Source organism: Euleptes europaea, chromosome 9 (genome assembly GCF_029931775.1).
Source record: "Euleptes europaea isolate rEulEur1 chromosome 9, rEulEur1.hap1, whole genome shotgun sequence".
Classification (NCBI taxonomy): Eukaryota; Metazoa; Chordata; class Lepidosauria; order Squamata; family Sphaerodactylidae; genus Euleptes; species Euleptes europaea.
The window spans coordinates 5,264,390-5,276,106 of record NC_079320.1 but is presented as its reverse complement, the minus strand read 5'-3'; the positions used below and the strand labels follow the sequence as shown (position 1 = coordinate 5,276,106).

At 48.7% G+C, this 11,717-nt stretch overlaps 1 protein-coding gene across 1 annotated transcript; it reads right to left on the bottom strand.

Moving 5' to 3' along the window:
- Positions 1-1,586: 1,586 nt before the first annotated feature.
- AVP (arginine vasopressin) lies at positions 1,587-11,116 on the bottom strand. Its single transcript, XM_056855657.1, has 3 exons — positions 10,940-11,116; positions 4,840-5,041; positions 1,587-1,756 (listed from the first exon to the last, which is right to left on the bottom strand). The coding sequence occupies exons 1-3, from the start codon at positions 11,057-11,059 to the stop codon at positions 1,587-1,589; spliced, it is 492 nt and encodes a 163-aa protein (XP_056711635.1). The 5' UTR covers positions 11,060-11,116.
- Between the last annotated feature and the right edge of the window lie 601 nt (positions 11,117-11,717).

Genomic DNA, 11,717 nt, shown 5'->3' with positions numbered 1-11,717 from the left:
TAAACTTTAATCATAACTGTTAGTTAAACATTAAACTTAGAATAATATTTGAATATATACTTTTCTAATAGAGAACTTTTAATTGAAAAATATTAATTTATTATGGGTTTATAACTTTGTTTCGCGGACCTTAATTTAGTTCTCGCGGAACCCCGGTTGGGAACCAGTGCTCCAGGGGAACTGATCTCTGTCATCTGGAGATCAGTTGTCATTCAGGTCTCCAGGCCCCACCTGGAGGTTGGCAACCTGAGGGGCGAGAGCTGTAGTAAGGTGCAGAATTGAGTAAGGTTGCGTGAAAAAGCTGACTGGATGAAACCCCTGGGGACGCATCCTACCAAGTAGGCCCTTGGCTCAGTTTAGGCGTTGTGCAAAACAGTGGTGTCATGAGAAGACGGCTCACAAAGGTTTCCTCCATGTTCCTCCCCCCCAAAAAAACCTGCCAAAGCTATTGGAACTTCTGAATGACATCATCATGTCATCATCTGTTGGGGATTCAATGCGAGTCCCATTTCTGTCAAGGCAGTTAAAGGGTTAACTTGTTTATATCAACAATTTAGATCATTTCCAACATCATCCCCTTTCTGAGTTTTCCTTGACTCCACTGTATTTGTAGGGCTGTCATATAGAGCAGGGCTTCTTAAACTTTTTCCACTCGCGATCCCTTTTCACCCAAGAAATTTTTACGTGATCCCTGGTATCGAAATCAAACGTTTACTGATAATGAATCGTAAAGAAAATTTTTACTGTTGCCCAATTTATCACGACCCCCACGTTCAGTTACGTGACCCCATATGGGGTTGCGACCCACACCTTAAGAAACTTGGATTCGGAGGATGGTGTTGAGTTGTTTTCCGTTGCCCCAGAAGGTCAGACCAGAACCAACGGGTTGAAATTAAATCAAAAGTGTTTCCATTTAGACATTAGGAAGAACTTTCTGACAGTCGGAGCAGTTCCTCAGTGGGACAGGCTTCCTCGGGAGGTGGTGGGCTCTCCTTTCCTGGATGGTTCTAAGCAGAGGCTAGATGGCCATCTGTCAGCCATGCTGATTCTACGACCTTTCGGCAGATCATGAGAGGGAGGGCAGGAAAGGTTGCATAAGTGTTTGGCTCTCGTGGCCCTTTCTTACATGCCCGGGGTAGTGCAGATCGCCACTTGTAAGTCAGGAAGCTATTTTCCTCCAGGCCAGATTGACCAGGGATCCTGGAGAGATTTTTTTGCCATCTTCTGGGCATGGAGTAGGGAGTCACTGGGGTGTGTGTGGGGGGGAGGTAGTTGTGAAGTTCCTGCATAAGTGCTTTATAATAATCATTTCTCATTGTTTTCTTTAGGTCTTTTTTCGTCCAATCTTTAGGGTACCCAACTTCATTTGCAGGTTGGGTCTCCCCACCCCCCATTTCATCCTCTTCCATTCATGAAAGATTCAGAACAAAATTCACCACGCAGTGCAATAAAAGGTGTTTATTATTTGCTGGGTATTTACAGGTTGCGCTCAAAGCGTTGTTTCTTTACATCGTCTCTGGCTTCGGAGGCCTTCTGAAAGGACAGCCACACGGCCCTTTCTGAGCCACCTAACCCCCCGCCCCACTTCAGTAAAATGGCTGCTTGGCTGGCTGCTGCCTGTTTGCATTTGCCAAGTGCACCAGCTTGAGAAGTAAGTCCCCGGTCGAGCCATCCAGCACGGTCAGGTTCCTTTCGGAAGGCCATCGACTTCGGTCGCTGCCGTCGTCCATGCAGCCGGCATCTACGGTGCAACTCTCTTTGAACGGAAGAAAGAAAGTTTGATCGCATGAATACATGAAGCTGCCTTATACGGAATCAGGCCCTTGGTCCTCAAAGCCAGGATTGTCTACTCAGACCGGCAGCGGCTCTCCAGGGCCTCAGGCAGGGGTCTTTCACATCACCTACCTGCCTCCCTTTAAGTGGAGATGCCAGGGATTGAACCTGGGACCTTCTGCATGGCAAGAGGATGCTCTGCCACTGAGCCACAGGCCCTCCCCCTAAAATTTCAAGCACATTCACTGGCTTAAGAAGAGGCGTAGGCCGTTTATGCATGGGAGGTTTTGCCTTGGATTTGCAACTCTTTAGATGCCCATTTTCCCCATCCAAATTCTAAAAACTCAACAATAAGCCCCCATGCAGAGTTCTGAGAATTCAGAAAATGTGCATCTAGAGAGTGGCAAATCCAAGGCAAAACCTCCCATGCATAAATGGCCACAGTGACTTTGTCTGATGGGAACCCCATGGGTAATTTAAAAAAAAAAATCCATTTTAGGTTTACACAGTTTTAAACAATGAACATAAGTAACAATACATCTATCTGGGGAGGGGCTGTGACTTAGTGGTAGAGCATCTGCTTGGCATGCAGAAAGTCCCAAATTCAGTCCCCAGCATCTCCAGTTAAAAGGACCAGGCAAGTAGGTGATGTGAAAGACCTCCGCCTGAGAGCCTGGAGAGCCGCTGCCGGTCTGAGTAGACAACGCAGACTTTGATGGACCAAGGGAAGGTAGCTTCATGTATTCATGTGAATACTGTAGCATACAGTAAAAAAATAGAATATCTGATATCAGTACAAATATCTATAATTAAAGGCACTGAAAGAAAGAGGACAAAGGGAATATACACGAAGCCGGTTCCTCCAGTTCAAATGTGTCTCCATCCTGAAACGTGCTTACTGTTCATATCTTTAAGATAGCTTACATGACATTCGTAAGCATTACCATCCACCTTCAGTAATTCCTGAAAAGAAATTCCTTTCCCAAAGGTAAGAACGGTATTACTTTGGAACACATCGAGTGTTATGGGGTGGGTGGGGGTGGAGATGTTTTAACATATGTGAAACCATTTGTGCAAGATGGCTTTACAACTAGGGTTGGCAACTTCCAGGTACTAGCTGGAGATCTCCTGCTATTACAACTGATCTTCGTCTGATAGAGATCAGTTCACCTGGAGTAAATGGCCGCTTTGGCAATAGGACTCTATGGCATTGAAGTCCCTCCCTTCCCCAAACCCTTCCATCCTCAGGCCCCACCCCAAAAACCTCCTGCGAGGGGCAAAGTGGGACCTGGAAACCCTATTTACAACCCTGTATTTGGTTTAAAAAAAATAGCAAGCATGATATAAACAGTGGACTTCAGGAAGAGAAAGGATTCATGTTAAGTTTAAAGGAGAACACTTTGTAGTCAGTTCAGGATTTTGAAATGTTTTGGGGGTTTTTACCCTGTGGGTAAGTCAATGGCCAATCAATGCTGCTTTGAGCCTCGCCTGAAGGTAGTGGTTATAAAAGTAGAGAAAGAAAGAGAGAAAGAGAGAAAGAGAGAAAGAGAGAGAGAAAGAGAGAAAGAGAGAAAGAGAGAAAGAGAGAAAGAAAGAAAGAAAGAAAGAAAGAAAGAAAGAAAGAAAGAAAGAAAGAAAGAAAGAAAGAAAGAAAGAAAGAAAGAAAGAAAGAGCTAAAAGGGCAAAATTTACAGGAGCAAGAGATGATGCAAAAGTCTATGCCACGGGTCCTGGTAAAAAGGAATTCAGTTGGGGGCCGGAGGGAGAGAGGAAGGCATTGGTTGTGAGGTGAGCCTGTATGGTTTTCAAAGCAAGAGACGTTCAGAGGTGGTTGGCCATTGCCTGCCTCTGCATAGCAACCCTGGACTTCCTTGGGGGTCTCCCATCCAAGTCCTAACTAGGGCCTCCCTTGCTTAGCTTCTGAGATCTGACAAGATTGGGCTAGCCTGGACCCTCCAGGTCAGGGCAAAAGACGTTCAGAGGTGTTTTGCCATTGTCTGCCTCTGCAGAGCAATCCTGAACATACTGGGTGGTCTCCCATCCAAGTACCAGGGCTGACCTTGCTTAGCTTCCGAGATCTGATGAGATTGGGCTGGCCTGGGCCGTCCAGGTCAGGGCACAAACCTCTTACACCTATGCATTTATTACAGGTGGGGGATGGGAGCACCAGAGGAAGCCCCTTCTGGCATTTTCCTAAAAACCTTCCCAGTTAGATGCACCATTTGCAAAAGCCAGAAGGAGGCAGGATACCTGGCAGAGAGCAGGCCGAGAGCAGAGGGACAGGTTCATGAGAGGGGGGACATCTTGGACATCTTCTGGGCATGGAGTAGGGGGTCACTGGGGGTGTGGGGAGGGGAGGTAGTTGTGAATTTCTTGCAGTGTGCAGGGGGTTGGACTAGATGACCCTGGTGGTCCCTTCCAACTCTATGATTCTGTTCTATTATTCTAGGTTGCAAGAAGAGGACCGTGCATCCGAAGAATCACCTGTGAGCTGAGTTTTGGCATTTCTACTTGGACATCTCTGATTTTTCATGTGCCTCCTCCTCTCATCCTCCCTCCCCATCCTCCATGAACACATGAAGCTGCCTTATACTGAATCAGACCCTTGGTCCATCGAAGTTAGTACTGTCTACTCAGACCGGCAGCGGCTCTCCAGGGTCTCAGGCAGAGGTCTTTCCCATCACCAATTTACTTAGTCTCTTTAACTGGAGATGCTGGGGATTGGACCTGGGACCTTTTGCATGCCAAGCAGAAAAACAAGCACCAGTCCCTCTTGTTTCCTTATATAATTTTTCTATTTACCATGCTCCCCGTTTCTACCACTGAGCCATGGCCCCTCTCCTTATTATATGTCAGCAAAGCTGATTCTATAACCTTGGGCAGATATGAGAGGGAGGGCACCTTGGCTATCTTCTGGGCATGAAGTATGGGTCACTGGGGGTGTGGGTGGGAGGCAGTTGTGAACTTCCTGCAGTGTGCAGGGGGTTGGACTATATGACCCTGGTCGTCCCTTCCAACTCTGTGATTCTATGATTATATGGTCTTTGGTTTCTCCATAATAGTTACCATCATTGCAGCAAATGCCGGACGCTGCGCATCTTCCACCTGCACCACAGGGCTTCCCTCCAGCCTCGCACGGAGAAGGCAGGTAATTTTCTTCCAGGCAACGCAGGGTTTCAGAGGTGCCGAAGTAACAGCCCAGCTCCTCTCCGCAGCAGATGTTGGGGCCGAAGCAATTGCCTTTGTTCCCGGGGCCGCAGGGGATACACTAAAGGGAAGAACGAACACTCAATAGCATTAGGAAGAATTTTCTGACTGTTAGAGCGGTTCCTCAGTGAAACAGGCTTCTTCGGGAGGTGGTGAACTCTCCTTCCCTGGAGGTTTTTAAGCAGAGGCTACATGGCCATCTGTCAGCAATGCTGATTCTATGACCTTAGGCAGATCAGGGCTGGGGGCAGGAAAAGTTGCATCAGTGTTTGGCTCTCGTGGTCCTTTCTTGCATGCCCAGAGAAAAGCCAACCACCACTTTGGAGTCAAGAAGCAATTTTCCAACAGGCCAGACTGGCCAGGGATCCTGGAGGGGTTGTGTGTGTTTTTTTTTTTTGGCCATCTTCTGTGTGTGGAGTAGGGAGTCACTGGGAGTGTGGGGGGAAGGTAGTTTTGAATTTCTGGCTCTCCTATGAAAACTGGCCTCCCTAACCCCCCTCCAACTGCTGATTCCTCCGCCCTTTTCTGCTTACACCCCCTTTGGGGCTTATCGACCTTTTTGCCCAGCAGCAGCCGAATACTCTTTTGGCACCATTGGACACTTTTGTCCTTATTTATTGGAATGTACTGGGCTATGTTAATGCTGTTTCTAATGTTTTTATTCTGTTTTTATTATATGTGGTTATTTTTGTGAGCTGTCCTGAGCCATGGGTTGAAATTGTCCAAAGATCCTGGAGGGATTTTTTTCTCCATCTTCTGGGCGTGGAGCAGGGGTCACTGGGGGTGTGTGTGGGGGAGGTAGTTGTGAAGTTCCTGCATTGTGCAGGGGGTTGGACTAGATGACCTTGGTGGTCCCGTCCAACTCTAGGATTCTATAATTCTGCGGTTTTGTTTGGCTAAAGTAATGTAACGCTTTGCCTAAAATCCCTTGACAGCCAGTGTGGTGCAGCAGTTAAAGTGTCAAACTAGGATCTGGAAGACCCAGGTTCTAATCCCCACTCTGTCATGGAAGCTCATGGGGGGACCTTGGGCCAGTCATACTCGGCCTAACCTACCTCACAGGGTTGTTGTGAGGATAAAACTGAGGCGAGGAGAATGATGGGAGCCGCTTTGGATCCCCATTGGGAAGAAAGGCAGGGTATAAATGAAACAAAGGTCATTTTTTCACGGAGGTTTGAAGCGGTTTCACTTTTGTTTTGCAACGCTGCTAATTTTTGATTTTTCATGACTGCTTTGAATTTGTGGGGAAAAACCGCTTCATCCCCGCATCAAGGCAAACCTGTTTTGGTCCGTTCTTTCCTTTTGCTACGCGGTTTTTGGCACAGATCTCCATGAAAAACTCCCTGGGGTCAGATGTATTCTCCCCACCCATGCAGGCAAATTTCTCCTCCCTCCCCGGCACATGAATGGTGATTGGACAAGGGGAGTTTTGTGCTCCGACAAGTATCACAGGCCGCCATTCCACCTCCGCAGAAGTCTTCCGGCCGGAGATTTGTGCGTTTCCTCTTCATAAGAGTGCCGGGTGGCGCATAGCTGCTGCAGATCGCGCTCTTTGTTCTTCAGAGAGCGAGTGCCACAGCTTTGCTTGCGGGGGGGGGGTATGTTTAGGGGATCGCACCCGGGGGACAGCCTCCCTCCAAAGCAGGATGGATCGGCATGCTGCAAAGGGAAGGGAGAGTATTTGGCCATTTATGCAAGGGAGGTTTTGCCTTGGGTTTGCCACTCTTCAGATGTACATTTCCCCATTCAAATTCTCAAAACTCTGCTTTGGGGGCTTATTGTTGAGTTTTGTGAATTCGGATGGGGAAAATGTGCATCCTGAGAGTGGCAAATCCAAGGCAAAGCTCCTGTCACCCTTCTGAGGAGGGGCGGCCAGTCGGCTCAGGGTCTCCCTCCCCCCCCCCCCATGCATCCTGTGCATCACCAACCTGGTGAAAGAACAGAACAAAGGAACTATGGAAATCTTGGGAAAGTGTGAGGATCAGCATGCTGCAAAGGGAAGGAAAGGGAGAGTTTGCATCCAGAGAGCATCCAGAGAGCGGCAAATCCAAAGCAAAACTCCCCATACGTTCGGTTGCATGAAAGTGGAGTCGAGCGGTTTGATCTCCTGAGCGCTCGCCACCAAGGCTCTCCCCCAAGGCTGCCAGCCCTCTTGGATGGAAATTCCTGGCACTGGACAGCCGGAGCTGTACTGGGGGGGGGAGCACAACGATGACCGTATGGGAAAGGTTGGGAGTGTCGCCAAGTATGGGCATGGGGGAAAACGGGGAGCATGGTAAATAGAAAAATTATATAAGGAAACAAGAGGGACTGGTGCTTGTTTTTCTGCGCTGGGGCCGTGTACACAGAGGTGAACCGCACAAGGTAATCTGCTGGGTGGAGTTGGGGCGGAGTGGGAGGCGGGCCTAAACAATGAGCTTATCAGAAGGGGAGGGCTCCAGCAAAGGGGCAGACCAAACCATTGCAGAATTCTGCCTGCTTTGTTCCCATGAAAAACCAAAACTGCTTCGGGATTGACAGGGATGATCCGCGGCCATGAAAAAAAAATTTAATCGTTTTTTTTTTTTTTTGCTCCACAGCAAGAGAGAAGCAAAATCTACCGTGAAAAGTTGGCCAAAATGTTTTAAATCGTGGGATCTACTTGGCTGTGCTAAGGTGCAACTCATAACTCTGTCACTGCATCTATAACATGCAAGTTACAACAATCAACTCCAGTCTAGTATCTAACGAAAGGTGCTTTGACTCTCAAAAGCTCATACCCCGAAAATCATGTTGGTCTCTAAGGTACTACTGGATTCGAATCTACCTCTTCTACTGCTGACAAACACGGCTACCCTCTGAAACTAATGCCAGTCCAGTAGATACTGTTAATCACTAATATATACATAAGAGGAAGGGAAGAAGCAGCTCTGGATTCACACTAGCCCTGAGCTTTTCATTCTAGCTGTTGCCTCGGGGTCTACTTCGCCGACTACTTCATGGCTTCACTTTTATTACGCTTGCATTTTCCAACCGCCAGAAGTCGCCGCACTCTCCCTGCATGTTCCCTCGGGTTTTCCCGGTGTTTTCTGGATGCTGGCTAAACATGACTCCAGAAAAGGTGGGCAAAACGCATGGAAACGTGGGAGGAGAGCGAGGCGACCTCTGACAGCCGGAAAATGCAGGTGTAATCAAAGAAAAGCCCCAAAGTAGTTAGCGGGGTGACGGCGAGGAAACAGCCATGCATAAATGGCCTCTATCTCCCAGTTTACAAACCCTAGAAAAACCCACCCATCCACCCCTGAGTATGCAGGAGACAATGCCTTGAAACACCCCATCTCTCTCCTATCAAGAGTTCTCTTCACTTGTCCATAGGGTTGCCAACCTTCAGGTAGTAGCTGGAAATCTTCCGCTATTACAACTGATCTCCAGCTGATAGAGATCAGTTCACCTGGAGAAAAATGGCCACTTTGGCAATTGGACTCTATGGCACTGAAGTCCCTCCCCTCCCCAAACCCCGCCCTCCTTGGGCTCCACCCCAAAAATCTCCCACCGGTGGCAAAGAGGGACCTGGCAACCCTACTCATCCATAATACATTAACCTAACACAATACATTAACCTAACAACCCTTGCTGCTTCCACTGAGCAGAGCAGCAGGGCTCTTACTAAATCCATTTTCATTTCAACAGGCTTCAGGCAACCTTTTCTTCTCCAGCCAGCCAGAAGGAATCCTACAGTGGGGTCCTGAACAGAGCTAACTCCCTTCTCAATCCACTGAAGTCAAAGGATTTAGAAGGGCGTAATCTAGGGTTGTCAACTAGCTAGAGATCTCCTGCTATTACAATTGAGAAAATGGCTGCTTTGGCAATTGGACTCTATGGCCTTGAAGTCCCTCCCCTCCCCAAACTGCAACCTCCTCAGGCTCCGCCCGAGAAACCTCCCGCCGGTGGCAAAGAGGGACCTGGCAACCCTAGAGTAATCCTAATTGGGTTTTCACTGAAGATCTGTCACCGGTTTGGTTTGGGGAGCTGGCCCATGGGGATGGGTGGCTCATGCTGTTATCACACAGGGATGTGTGGCTCATGCTGTTATCATTTACACAGGTGTAATTCCAAGGATGCTGCAAGTTTTGTCTGGAGTCAAGGAGCTTTTTCAACAGACACTGTTGCTATGCCTGTAATAAAAGGCGAATGTGCAGTTCTCCAGATCAGAGTCCACCACTTCAAAGCACCGCTCTTAACCACTACACCATGCTGGCAATCACAGGTACAGAAACTGACATATTGCTAGGGTTGCATGTTGGGAAATTCCTGTAAGTTGGGAAATTCCTGGAGATTTGGGGGTGGAGCCGAGGGAAGGGAGGATTTTTGGAGCGGAGGAACCTCAGTGGAGTATAATGCCTTAGAGTATGCTCTCCAAAGCAGCCGTTGTCTTCAAGGGGATTGATCTCTGTAGCTAGTGATGAGTTTTAATTCGGGGAGATCTCCAGGCCTCACCTGGAGGATGGTAGCCCAACATATTGCAAAGTTTCAGGAAGAGTGCTATGTGGATCTCTTCCCTCCACTTGCACTGCCAATTGGTGGCTGTCTGTGGATCCAAAAGCTGCCAGGTGTAGAACCACTGGGAGATCTCGAGGAAGCAGGTCTCTTTTGCTTTTATTCTTTCTACGGAAAATGAAGTAGCCAGCATGGCATAGTAGTGGTTAAGAGCAGCGGGCTCTGATCTGGGGAACCGGGTTCAATTCCCCGCTCCTCCACACAAAGCCTGCTGGGTGACCTTGGGCTAGTCACAGTTCTCTCCAAACTCTCTCCGCCCATGTGCAGGCAGGCAGGGGCAAACCACCTCTAAAGAGCCAGCATGGTGTTGTGGTTAAGAGCGGTGGTTTGGAGTGGTGGACTCTGATCTGGAGAACCGGGTTTGATTCCCCACTCCTCCACATGAGCGGTGGAGGTTAATCTGGTGAACTGGGTTGGTTTCCCCACTTTTACACATGGAGCCAGCTGGGTGAACTTGGGCTAGTCACAGTTCTCTCAGAGCTCTCTCAGCCCCACCTACCTCACAGGGTGCCTGTTGTAGGGAGGGGAAGAAAAGGTGATTGTAAGCCACTTTGAGACTCCTTAAAAGGTAGAGAAAATCAGCATATAAAAAGAAAAAGAGTTGGTTTTTATATACCGACTTTCTCTACCACTTAAGGGAGACTCAAACCAGCTTACAATCGCCTTCCCTTCCCCTCCTCACAAGAGACACCCTGTGAGGTAGGTGGGGCTGAGAGAGCTGTGACTAGCCCAAGGTCACCCAGCTGGCTTCGTGTGTAGGAGTGGGGAAACCAGCCCGGTTCACCAGATTAGCATCTGCTGCTCATGTGGGGGAGTGGGGAATCGAACCCGGTTCTCCAGATCAGAGTCCACCGCTCCAAACCACTATACCAGGCTGGCTCTCACCAACCAACTCTTCTTCTTCTTAATGAAGTAAGTAAAAAAAATGTATAGCTGCTTATGTCCCTTAATTTGTATCAGGTTTGTCTTGTTTTTTCCTGGGCTAAAACCTATCATGCGGCACATAAATCAACAGTTTCCTCCCCCCCACCCTGCAATTTACACTCTGGGTGTAGCTGGTCATACCTTTTCCTAGTGAGGGTGTTTCAAAGTCCTATGCCTGTGGAGAATCTAACAGGACTGAGCAACTGAGCCGCAATAAAAGCACTGACAGAGAACCGAATGGGCCAAACATAAGGTTGCCAGCCTCCAGGCGGGGCCTGGAGATCTCCCAGAATGACTACTGATCGCCAGATTAAAGAGATCAGCTCCTCAGGCTCCACCCCAACACCTCCAGGAATATCCTAGCCTGGAGTTGGCAACCCTCGCTCCGCAAATGAGAACGTGTTCAGCATGATGGAGGCTTTGAAGATGCAGGTGTCGAAAACGGTCTTCCTCTCTCACCAACTCATCTACACACACATCGAGTCAGTCTCCCCAGTACCTGTCTGATCTCCGTGTCCGGGAATGCTCTCTTCCCTCCTCGAGGACAGTTCTGGATGTAGCAAGCCGAAGAGAAGGCGAGAAGGCAGAGGAAGGAAACTGGAAGCGACGTTTCGAACATCTTGGCGGGCTGGCGAGGCTCGCGCGTCTCCCTGGCTGCTCGGCTTTTCGTGCCTCCTGCGCTCAGCGTCTGGATTCTTTCTGGACCACCTGTCTCTTTATACCCTGGGCTGCTCCTCCAGGCACCGAAACAAGGACGTAATGCCTCACTCATCACCGGCAGGGTGTTTGTTTCCTTGCCTCCCACCCAAAGCGAGGCTTCAATCGCAGGCAATAATTGAGCCAATTCAGTGCGGAGATGAGTTCAGGTCCCCAAAGCCTCTCCTCCTTGTCGCAGGACTCCTCTTAATACATAAATCATCATCAATTTGAGCCAGATGGGTTTTGACAATGACATGGTGGGGTGTGGAGAACTCTACGCTAATCTGAATAGGATGAGGACCTCTGTGTGTTGTTGCCTCCATCAGTGCGTACAAAGCCAGTCTCGCCAGCAACATTTCAGGCCGCAACTTCCGCATGCATCACTCTTCTCCTTGGCCTTTTATGCACAGGTTGTTTTCATCGCTGTCAGGCCCCGAGTACTTCAGGGCTTTGTTTTCCTTATGCATGTATTTTCTGACCTTTAGAAGTCGCCTCGCTCTCCCCTTGCATTCTCCCCATGTTTTGTGGATGCTGTTTTACCCCCGAGTTTACTGTCTGCCTCGATCCCAAATCGAAAG

Coding starts and splice junctions, on each gene's coding strand:
- AVP (XM_056855657.1), bottom strand. CDS start 11,059: ATGTTCGAAACGTCGCTTCCAGTTTCCTTCCTCTGCCTTCTCGCCTTC. Junction 5,042..10,939: donor CGGACACGGAGATCAGACAG/GTACTGGGGAGA, acceptor TCTTCCCTTTAG/TGTATCCCCTGCGGCCCCGG. Junction 1,757..4,839: donor CGGCATTTGCTGCAATGATG/GTAACTATTATG, acceptor TTCCGTTCAAAG/AGAGTTGCACCGTAGATGCC.